The sequence below is a fragment of the Rhamphochromis longiceps genome, linkage group LG17, assembly GCF_057381845.1.
Source record: "Rhamphochromis longiceps isolate RC_006_pf linkage group LG17, R_longiceps_female_GT1.1, whole genome shotgun sequence".
In the NCBI taxonomy this organism is placed as follows: domain Eukaryota; kingdom Metazoa; phylum Chordata; class Actinopteri; order Cichliformes; family Cichlidae; genus Rhamphochromis; species Rhamphochromis longiceps.
Window position 1 is genome coordinate 32,322,738 of NC_140573.1, and position 11,969 is coordinate 32,334,706.

The window sequence follows — 11,969 nt, forward strand, 5'->3', positions numbered from 1 at the left end:
ATGGATTATGGTATAAACTGGTGCTGGAGAGGAGGAAGAGAGATTCTGGAGAGAGAGGAAGTCCCACTATCCATCCGTGCATCCATTAGTCCATCTGTCTTACCCTCCATCCAGCAGCGTAGTCGTCTCCCCGTGCTTTTTGTTTTGCATTTTGGACCTGTGAAGACGTGAGGTCAGCACAAGGGTCGGCAGAATAATTGGAAGTTGCAGCAGGGTTGGATTTGTTTTTGGAACCTGTGCATGTGCCTTACCTGGAAGAAACAAAATCACACTGCCCGATAATGGAAGTCGTGTGAAGACTGAAGTTTACTCCTATTTTTGTCGGATTGTGCTGATCCGGAGAGCAAGCAAGAAAAACAGACGTCAATAATGGGGGGGACAGAAATCAGATTAAGAGCCTTGGAGAGGGAGGCGTAGAAAAATGGAGATGCTCTATTGTGATCCCATGTGCACAGAAGTGACCTTTGACACTGGAGACAAAAGCTTTCTAGTTTCTTTTGTATGCCGGGACATCCAGCTCAGCTGACATCGAATCATCATCATTCACACTTGCTATGTTTCAACTTTCTTCCTTGACCTACATACTTTTTGGTTCTTTTGTGAGCTCTGAAAATATGGGTTTACTGAACTATTTTCTTAATTTTGTGTATTAATATTCCAGCTTTTAAATTGGGCATCAGATGGCATCTTTGTTTTCACTTGGAAAGAAGGTATCACGTTCTTTCCACATGAGCCCAAAGTCAGTGTTAACTGTAAATGTTTTTAAGATGGCATATTTAACCTATAGTCACATGCCCATGCTTTTCTATTTTTTGCTATCCTTTCGGTTTGGACTTTCACAGATTCTCTAAATGTTACTATGGATCTTTACATATTTTAGCCTGCTTGGTGACAAAGCCAGCCTCTTTTTTCCCGTCTTGATGGGCTTAAGATTTGGACTATACATGACTGTCTTTCAGAAGGCTGTACACTGGACCTTGAGATTTTTTCTGAACAAATAATCTATCAGGCAAGTAGTCAAAAAGATCTTGAAAGCAAGTTCTTTGTTTTGCTCTTTAAGATGAGTTGGTGTTGTGCTACAAAGTGATGACCAATATTTTATAATGAAAAGAGTGATACATATGTGTCTGTGACCAAAATTCTGCCATAACTTACTGCACTTTACTTCAGTTTAATAAAGTTTAAATGCAGCTTTTGACTATATGGGGTAGTTCATCCCAAAAATCATATACATGCAATTGTTTTGTAGATAGAGACTGAGTATAACAGAACTTGGTGCCACTCACCTTATAGCACTTGAAGTGCCATTAAATGCATCTGGAAAACTCATCATTCATCACATATCAAACTCAATACAACCCCAAAACGTTTTTTAGCATTGTTATAACGAAAAATGAATACTGAGCCCTTTCAGGTGAACCCCCAAAGGAAGACACAAATCCCCTTGGAAGGGCATCCAATAACCAGTTTGCCAAATCAAACACACCTTCTGAGTACAGAATTGGTCCGGTCTCCTAAAACAGTCCCAGTTTCTCATGTGGCCCCTTGAGAAAATTAATTGAACCATTCCTGATCAAGACGTACATTAGTTTTACTGTGTTTGCAAGGTGATAACAGTTCAGTGATGTGCATGTGGTAGTTGGAATTTTTTGTATTATAGCTACAAGACTTTACAGAAGCAATAATACTCTGTGCTTTCGTGGAACTCCAACATACATGACTGGAATATAGTTCAATTCGCATGCACAAAAGAGTCAACAACCTAACTTGACAGAGAGTGATCTAGGTATAAATGATAAATGTTCATATAAAGATGTTATTACTGCCATAAACTAGCTAAGACACAGCCTGTAAGTGGTGCTGCAGAACCTAGCTGGCCTAATTCTGTTACTTTTAAATATTCCAAAGAAGGGAGGAAGTTAATGCTAATGGTCACCCTTTTTTCACAGTTAATGAGGTAGATGTCGGTTAGAGAAGGTGCATTGTGTACCACCCTGTATGTGTAGATCTGTGCCAAGACTTCAGGTTTCTCTCTCTGTAGGTTTCTAAATTTCTAAATTCATGCTTTTTCACTGTTCTGATTTCCTCAATTTCTCTCCAGCGTACGGCAGCTGCAGGGATGAACTGCTGGAGTCTGGGAAAAGCTAGGAATGCCATTAAATTAGACAGAAGTGGGCCATACAGCGGGAGGTTGATGATGCTGATGTGGATTATCCTCTCCAGTTCACTGTGCCTCATGACTGATGGTCAAATGAAGATCTCACCAGAAACGTAAGTAAAACTGCGCTAGAAAAATAGACAGTTGACTGGTGTCTGGTGTTTGCATAAAGCTGCATTTATTCTGAAATTAATTTCATTTTTGCATTTGTTTTTGTTTACATATCCATATCATGGCTGTATCCTGAATCACAGTGGCACCCAGTGTGCTGCCATTCAGTGGCAAATATAGACACACAGCCTTTTTTTAAATCAGGTAATTTCTGTGTGCACACCCTGGCAGCTCTACGTGCAGTATGATCCTTCTTAAAGCCATATGTCAGATGGATGAGTCAATAGTGTTCCTTCTAGGTTGGCTGATTATTCTACATACATATGGACCATCTGGACACCTGTGGGGTACAGCGAACTGCCAAACTGTTCTCCTCTCTACAGCCACATTCAAATAATCTGACATATAAGTCTGACTAGAGATAAAGAGACATTTATTTTAAAAAAATAAAAATTACAATTTATTTTGTTAGAAAAGATTTTGTGTAGGAAAAGGCAGCATGGTGATCAAGTGGTTAGCGCTATCAACGCACAGCAGTCACCTAGAGCCATGCTGGCAAACACCAATGCTCTGCTTATACAGATTGATGGAGTCCTGCTATGTTTGCATTTAATCATATGTACATATCACAAGGCTTGTTACTTCTACTGTAAAACTGCTTTTCAAACATGTACAATGATTGCCTTCCCATGAGAGGGACCAGTTTATATTGCGTAATGTGTTTTGCTTTCACAGAGTGTTGACTTTGTAAGACTGTGTACGATTACTGGTCAGTTTATCTCAGGTGGATATTTCTTTTTGGGACAAAATGCTGTGTTTGTTTATTCTCCAAAGGCAAGACGAAGCTCTTTCGCCTTAACGGTTTTCAACCGCCTTGCTGACGAAAGACAAGAACAGATCGATACAGTCCTGTCAGTCTGCAGTAGCCTTGTTTGTGTGTGAGCTGTGTGTTAGCAGAAGAATTTGTGTGCATGTGTGTGTGACTGTATATGTAAAAGTGATAAAAATTGAATGGGTTGAGAGAGACTGAGAAGCACAGCACTTTGTTAGCATGGATGTTGTTAATGTTTGCATAACAGGCTTTACATACTTACATCTATCGACCAAAACCATAAGGCAATGTCTGCCTGTGCAGATTAGAGTTGTATTCAGTGCAGTGTATAAGATTTGTAGTTATACAGCTTAAAGAGTTTACTGTATGTGTTGTCAGCAGTCAGGCTGGTGACGGCAGATGAAGCTCTGGGGACACCAGAGTTCAACTGTCCAACATAGGTCACTAAGCCCCAAATGCCGCACTCTGCCTAGGGAAGAAATGGCAGCAGTTCCCTTATGGCTGTGACAGTTAACAGTGTCACGACCGGAACATTTCAGGCCAAGAAGGTCAGATCTTTATCCTCTAAGGCTATGCAACCCTAATGCCAGTAGGAAACATTGCACCTTTCTGTGAGCTGTTACTAAAAACACGTCTTTGCTCTGGAATAAACAGTATAAGTGTACACATAGATCTTTTTCTTCTTTGGGGATAAAATCAAGTTTATCTATTGAAAAATTAAGTAAGTAAAATACTTTTACTGTTCATTGAAGTTGTTTCTGCAACCTGTTCTTGATCTGACTGGTACAGATACTGGTTCGAAAATTACAGTATAGCCATTTTAATAAGTTTAATTTTAAAATAAATCATTAAAAATGCACAAATTTCCTAACCCAGTGTCAGAGGAGATGATCTCCTGCTTCAATAATATCACAATATTGTTTTATGACACTGAAACCCAAAGTTCTTGATGCTGCCTTGAAACAGGAACAGGGATCGGCAAGATTATGATTAACCAGAATGGTAATACTAAACGAAATCTCTTGAAGAAGAATATTGACAGTACAGACGGCTTACACACTGTTGGCCCTCACATTTTAAAATGAACACGCTCAAATTTTGCAATGACAATATCAACAAGTCAACAAATGATAAGCCAGTTTTCAGTACCGATGCTGGCAAGACTGCCTGCAAACTAGCAGCGAGCTGACTGACTCCCCATAGGTTAAGCCATCTGTCACATCCTGTCTGCTCTCTAAACTCTATTACCTTACCTCATTGGCATTCACACTGAGGATTTGTAGAATTGCTGCATGTTAGTGAGCATAGAATAACCTCTTGACCCGGTACAATGTCTATTTTAAGTATCACCTTCAAATAATCTGCTTCACTCTGTCAGTAGTGAGTGTGCAGTAAGTGCTTAAATGTTTTGCTGTGTACATTTCTGGTCATTTCCAGTGTTTTATAATGGGTTTATTAATTTGAGCTAGTAGCTCTGTCTTTACCTATATAAGGGTATCTACCTTCCATTGATAATGTATTTTGTCTGTTCAGGGTGCAGCAGTGGGCCGTGTCATTTGGCAAAGAGATAACTGCTTTGTCCGCCAGGTACTCTGGAGCTAAACTTCTGCAGAAGGTAAGAGGCAGTTCATCTATGAAGTTACATTTTTATTAACTATCAGCCAGGTGGGTGAGCCATTAATATTTACATTGCATTCGTCAGTATGGTAACACAGCTCATGTAAGGAGTTCAATAGGGGGAAAAAGCAGCTTCTATATGAAATGGCTCCTAGCAAGGTTTTTGGATTATCTTTTTTTCAGTAACCAGGTCTAAAACTGCACAGTAAGCCAAATTACCAGGACCACATGGCAAGCTGAAAACAAGCAAGTTATTGAAATAGACAGAAATTCCCATTCGGAGTTGGTGGAGACCAAAAACAGAGCAAAAAGGAGAGAATTACATTAGTCGGCTGACTGGTTCGGAATTTCTGGAAGGGAACATTCCACTTGGGTGGTCTCAGATTCTCATCTCTGCTTTTCAAGGATGGTGTGGTTCTGTTGGATTCATTGGGTGATGGCCTCCAACTGACTTTGGAACGGTTTCGCGGCCAAGTGTGAATCGGTCAGAATGAGAATCAGCACCTCCAAATATAAGGCCATGGTCCTCAGCCGGAAAAAGTGCCCACTCTGGGTCAGGGACGAGTTCTTGCTCCAAGTGGATGAGTTTAAGTATCTCAGGGTCTTGTTCACGAGTGATGGGAGAAGGGAGCGGGAGATCGACAGACGGATTGGTGCTGCGGCTAAAGAGAGAGCTGAGTATAAAAGCGAAGCTCTCAATTTACCTGTCGATCTATGTCCCTACCCTCACCTATGGTCACGAGCTGTGGGGAGTGACCGAAAGAACGAGATTGCGGATACAAGTGGCAGAAATGGGCTTCCTCCGAAGGGTGGCTGACCTCACCCTTAGAGTCAGAAGTTCAGCCATCCGGGAGGGGCTCAGAGTAGAGCCACTGGTCCTTCACATCGAAAGGAGTCAGTTGAGGTGGTTCGGGCATCTGACAAGGATGCCTCCTGGGTGAGGTTCTCTGGGCATGTCCCACCGGGAGGATGCCCTGGGGCAGACCCAGGACATGCTGGAGAGATTATATCTCTCGGCTGGCCTGGGAACGCCTTGGTGTTTCCCCAGACAAGGTGGATTAGGTGGCTGGGGAGGGGAGGTCTGGGCTTCTCTGCTTGGGCTACTGCCCCCACGATCTGGCCCGGATAAGCGGAAGAAGATGGATGGATGGAACATTCCTGCTGAGTGTTATGTATTTTCTTGCCCTTTTGAGCATGCCAAATGAAGTGCCATTTGATTCCATTATATTCAAAATAGGACAGAAATCTCTACAACAGGCTCACCAAAATGGGGCTATTCACATCAAAACAAGCAGGACTTGATTTTATTGGGGGTGAACTGTCCATTTAATATAAAATACATTTATAAATAGAGGTTGTCAGATATCAACAAATTATTACTCATACAGTACATACTAGCCCAAGACATCATGCCCAAGTACATGTTACAAGACATAGTATGCTTCACTAATTTCCCATTTCAGACAGGCAAAGGATTATTTTTAGGCTATATTTAATGATGGTTATGGTATGGTATGGTTAACATGCCTTTATTGATGATTAGTCACGCAAAAGTATACAGAGAGGAACATACAGGGAAGGTTATTTGGGGCTGAGCTCTCCCTCTACCTGCACCTCTTATTGTATTACCAGCTACACAAATATTTAAAACTAAAGTTGGAACTGGAAGCTGGGAATGGACAAAGAAATCTTACAAAAAATACAACATTATGCTGCAAAACTGAAAGGGGCAGAGTGTGAATTCATCATTTCTCCCCCTTCTGTGCATTACATCAGCCAATAAGAACACGGCAGACTGACATACATTTGCTGTACAACATCTGCGCATGGCCTAGAGAGCAATCTGATGACACATTTAATTCAAATATTCAGGCATGCCTTTTAGTAATTAGCACGTGTGAGCTTGCACTGCATGCCACCCTGTAGTATCGCTAGCAGGTCCATTCACCATCTGCTATGCAGGCTCACAAAGTGTGTGTTAACAACGTTAACCAAACAAGCTGTACAAATAACCAATCCTTACTGATTTAGCTGTTATAAACAGTTTTCTACACTGTCCAACCTCACAGCTTGTAAGATATCAACCTGATCAAAAACAGAAAGCATTGTGGTGCTTGTAAGTGCTTCAGTTATCGCACGAGCAACACTTGCTGTAGTAACTGTATCCATAACAGCCCTATTCATTTGCTGTATCTTTCCTATCTGCAAAATGTCTTTTTATTCAGCCAGTGGTGTGTAATAACAGCCAGCGCTTAAGTCTTATCCTTGCACCAAGGAGCCATAAATCATCCACCTCTGCCTAATCGATAGGCTTCTTGTTATAAGTGGAACACTTAGTGATTCTGTCTTCTTGCCTGAGTAAACTGGGTAGGATATTGAGTGTTTGGGGTTCTGTTTGACAGTTATAAACATGTTGGAGCTACAAAGAGGGCTTTTCCCCCCAAACAAACCTGCAAAAGATCCGTATATTGTGAGTTTTTCTCATTTTACATCTGTTATTAACCATATGAGTATCTAACTTATCTTAGTTATTAGATGGATGTTGCACTGTTGCATGGGACACATGGCTTATCGAATCTATTTCCTGAGCAAATTTGATAATAATTGTAATATATTGTAATTAATGGTAATCATCTTTATAAAGGCAACAGAAAAATACAAAACAAACAAGACGGGTAAATGTCATTACATTATTTTTAGTGCAGGAAATTAACCTTTTAGTCCTCATGCAGTAACTGTATGGGATCCCTTAAATTGCATTTATCCAGCTGCTGTGATTCTACTGTGAATAAATACTATGAGTATTATTTGGCCGACTGGTTGTTGGACTAGAAAAAAAAGAAAACATAAATATGTTTAAAAATGTTTTGGTGATCATTTTGAATGCCACTGCTATAATAACATGTCAGGATTAAGACTCTTTTTTATGTCTGCCTATTATACATCTGAATTATAAATCTTTGAAAACATTACCATCACTTTGTACAAAATAGTGAGGGGTGGAGGGAGAGGATGAAGTCAGGACACCTGTAAATGCCTGGTGTGAAGGTTTGTGTATCAGGATTGTTGCCTGTACAGTTGATCTCTGTTTTCAGAGGGGACTGTTTGGTTTCGTGTGTTGTTGAAAATGTAGAAATCGTTTATAATTGTGTTTTGTTGTCTTAAAACAGTCTTGCAAAGGCTGGCACAGTGTTTTACATTTTTTTTAAACAAATCTTTCTTTTTAAATTGAATTGTGTGTGTGTTTTAAAGAAATACAAGGATATTGAAGGTACAGTGAAGATAGAGGAGGTGAATGGAGACGAACTGGTGAAAAGGTTTGCGGAAGAAATGGAAGAGATGCTTGGGAGGAAGATGAAAGCTGTTAAGGTAATAATTATGCATGCAGAGTAAAAAAAACCTTTAATGCCAATCAAATGGGCAATCATCAAATCAAACACTGATACATGGTAAACTAGTGTAGGTTTGTGTAATGCTGCACTTTGCTAATTAAAAAAGAAAAAGAAAATCTGTAATGCTTTTATCACAGAGATTAGCAGAAGCAGCAGAGGATGCAGATCTGGACCATGAGTACAATGAAACACTCGAGGTAAGGGGGACATATCTGCTTATAAGTTTTTCATTTGTCAGCTTATACAGGATAAGAGTCCCATTGCTAGTAGAAAGCTCAGACACTGTATGTAAAAATATATGTCCACACCATGAGACCTATTGCTTTGTAACTCAAATTTTGCCATTTTTGTTGTTTGTTAGGTTTTTTTTTTATGAATTGAATATGTGATTTGGATAAAAGGGCAGTGTGAGCAACTTGCGAGCTAATGCTAATGCTGGCTGAGTAGCTAGCTTGGTTAGGCCTTAGTTACCCTGTCATCGAGACTGGCTGGTGAGTCCCTGGCAACACTCTAGGAAAAATATATATTCTCCAATTCATTGTCCAATGGTTGGCTAAGTGAAATTGTTTTCAAAGAGGTATAGGGAACTACACTAAGGGCAGTAGATTGCTACAGTTGCCCAAAGTTTGCAAGGAAGAAAGTGACTCAACAATTAGTCACTGAGCAGTTGTGAAGCTGTGAAAGTTTTGACCCAAGCCGCAAACAGAGACAGATTACCTTAAAAAGTTTTGCCTCTTGTAACAACTGAAGGCAAAGCTTTTACTTTGAAGGCAAACATTCTTCATTTCCATTTGCGTTGCAGTTTTTTGCCAAGTTTCACTACTGCTCTGTGTTTAGCTGCTGAGTGTCAGAAGACAAGTTGGGGGCTTTCATGCGAACCATTGGTAACTGCAACAATCTGCTAGTGACCAAAGCAATCACAAGAAGGTTTCACAGATTTCACAGTGATAGCCAGCAACCTCCAGTAACCGCACACCAAGCAGTTAAGATTTAAACGTTTTTTTCTCTACCTTATATTTCACTGTGAGAACAAATAGGATGCTAAATTAGGCTAGCAAAAAACAAGCTCAGAAGCGCATTTTACCAGAGAAATCAAATGCCCAACCCCTCACCACCAAACAGCAAACACAAAGCGGCCCCACACTTGTCACTCAAAACCTCTGCACACCTGATAATGCATGACCATAAACCCAAATATAATTTGGCAGTGTTTTAATCACCAGTACAGTAGCTGCAAAAAGGGAAATGACCTGACAGGCATTTTAATATAGGACTCTTTGTTAACTAACCACAAACTGTATATTAAAGATGGATAGCTACTGTGAAGCCTCAAGAGTGGAGCGAGCTTCAATTTGTCTTTTAATGATCCAGTTTGTGAGCTGATTTTCAGCCCTTTTGAAAAAAAAAATCCACAGACTTATAACTGAATTATAACCAACTGTTTGTTCTTATTGGTTACTCATGTTAGTATATATGTACAGCCACCAACTGTCACTTTTTTCTGTAGTTTGACTATTATAACTCCATGTTGATCAACACTGTGGATGAGGATGGGAATCCAGTCCCACTGGGTGGAGAATTCACATTGGAGGAAAACGAACATTTTAATAAACTGCCAGTCAACATACAGCAAAGTAACATACAAGTTCCCACAAATGTCTACAACAGAGGTAACACAACCATAAAGCCTTAAATATAATTGCAAATGCTGCATAATACACCAGATTGGCAGTAGAATATATTACCTCTCTCTGTTTTGTAGATCCTGATATTCTCAATGGAGTCTACATGTCTGAGGCTCTGAATGATGTTTTCGCTGATAACTTCCAGGAGGATCCAACTCTCACCTGGCAGTACTTTGGCAGTTCTACGGGCTTTTTCAGGCTATATCCAGGTACGTCTGAGTCGCCTACACTTGGGCCAGCAAATGTGCGTCCCAGAATTGTAGCACAGTGTGTTAATTGATGGTACCCTTGGCTGCACTTTTCTCCTGTGATGATGCAGTGTTAAAACAACATGAACAGCACTGTAGATAAACATTCAGCTACATAAGCCAAATAGTGTACTGTACTTACACAGCAACTGACAGCGCAAGAAACAGTCAAACATGATGAGTCAGTCTCGGTGAGAGTCTGGCTGCTAATAAATTCTCTGTGTACATGTCTATCTGAGTGCGTGCGTGCGTGTGTGTTTGTGAGAGAGAGCAAGGGTAATTAACAGAAGATATGTGACAGCTTGTTTTACTCACCCTCTGCGTCACCCATCACAGCCTTGTTTGACAGTTTGTCATCACACAATGCTACCACAGCATTCATTTTGACATCAGTTGTTCATCCGTTCAACCAAAAAATCATCCAAGCAGGAGTTTGTCCTCTGACCATCATCTGCACTCTCTCTGTTTTCTTTCAGGCATCCAGTGGACTCCAGATGAAAACGGTGTTGTCACATTTGATTGCAGAAACAGAAACTGGTATGGCGATACTGCCCTGTCCTTCCCCATTGATGCCTTTTGATTATCTTTAGCCCTCTCAAAATGAAGCTCCAAACCCAACTTACAGATCTGATCACTCCCAGTCAACAGTTACTATGCACCATTAGGCAGTCTAGTATGGTTCACCCATACTGTATTTGACTGTCTCAAGAATTCTTATCATCAGAATGGGAAAGAAGGATGATTCAAGTGTCTCTGAATTTGATATGGTTGTTGATACTAGAGGAGGTGTTGAGTGTTTGGGAAATGGAGCAAGAATTATCAAGTGAATGGCAGAGGTTAGAAGAGAATGGCCAGACTGCTTTGAGCTGAGAGGAAGGCAAGAGTAACTCAAATAACCACTTGTTGTAATCAAGGTATGCAGAAGAGCATCTCTGAAGACACAACCCATTGAACCTTGAAACAGATGAGCACATCGGGTGCCACGCTTGTCAGCTAAGAACAGGAAACTAAAAAGTATTTATTAGTTAAAGGGGATTTGCACCATGAATGTGCAGACAACAAATCTGTAACAACTATGTGATGCCATCATGTCAATATGGAGCAAAATCTCTGAGGAATATTTCCTGGATCTTGTTGAATCTATACCACAAAATTAAGGAAGTTCTGAAAAAGGGGGTCTAACTTTGTGCTAGTGATGTGTGACTAATGAAGTGCGGTGAGTGTACACGACAGTGCAATATGCACTGTTGCACTGAAGTAGTTAACTAGAATTCAGCCATCATTAATTTAGTGTTTATGCTTATTTCCTTGCTGCTGAAACATGTGACATTTTATTTGCTGTAAAGAGATCTATCACAAAGACAAAGGACTGTTTAGATTGTGGGAACTCTGTCTGGTTTCCAGACATAAATACAGTTGTCCTGGGAAGCAGAGATCAAGGAAACAGACAGAGTAAATCTGGAAAGTTGCCGATCACACCTGCTGCTCGAGGGGAAATCTCATTTATGTTAATTAGCTTGGAAAAATCAGGGGATGGTAATAAAGAGATGAAGGGACCGAACAGACAGACAGAGGAACATATAAAAGGATAAACACTGTCTGCTCTTCCTAGCTGCTGGACTAGCAGTACATAACACCCAATCTGGTCATACTTGGTGTGAAATGTAGGTTGTAGTGCATCTTATACCTACTTCTTCTTTCTCTCTATGTCCTTTTAGGTATATACAAGCAGCCACATCTCCTAAAGATGTAGTAATCGTCGTGGATGTCAGTGGCAGCATGAAGGGACTCAGACTGACAATAGCCAAGCACACCATTAATACAATCCTGGACACCCTGGGAGAAAATGACTTTGTTAACATCATAGCTGTAAGTATATGTGCAAACAGTCATACAAAAGACAAATGCAATGAATGCAATTTGTCT

At 40.4% G+C, this 11,969-nt stretch overlaps 1 protein-coding gene across 2 annotated transcripts in view; it reads left to right on the top strand.

Annotated features, from left to right (window-relative positions):
• The first annotated feature begins 2,101 nt into the window (after positions 1 to 2,101).
• The window catches only part of cacna2d4a (calcium channel, voltage-dependent, alpha 2/delta subunit 4a), a 98,650-nt gene continuing 88,782 nt past the window's right edge, over positions 2,102 to 11,969 (top strand). The window contains exons 1-8 of one of the 2 annotated variants that reach the window (XM_085386374.1): positions 2,102 to 2,271; positions 4,635 to 4,716; positions 7,971 to 8,087; positions 8,248 to 8,307; positions 9,618 to 9,780; positions 9,873 to 10,004; positions 10,520 to 10,580; positions 11,762 to 11,912. In XM_085386374.1, coding sequence (XP_085242500.1) covers positions 2,120 to 2,271; positions 4,635 to 4,716; positions 7,971 to 8,087; positions 8,248 to 8,307; positions 9,618 to 9,780; positions 9,873 to 10,004; positions 10,520 to 10,580; positions 11,762 to 11,912 — 918 coding nt within the window. In that variant the 5' untranslated portion in view covers positions 2,102 to 2,119. The remainder of the gene's footprint in view (positions 2,272 to 4,634; positions 4,717 to 7,970; positions 8,088 to 8,247; positions 8,308 to 9,617; positions 9,781 to 9,872; positions 10,005 to 10,519; positions 10,581 to 11,761; positions 11,913 to 11,969) is intronic. The other variant, XM_085386373.1, reaches the window with a different exon arrangement.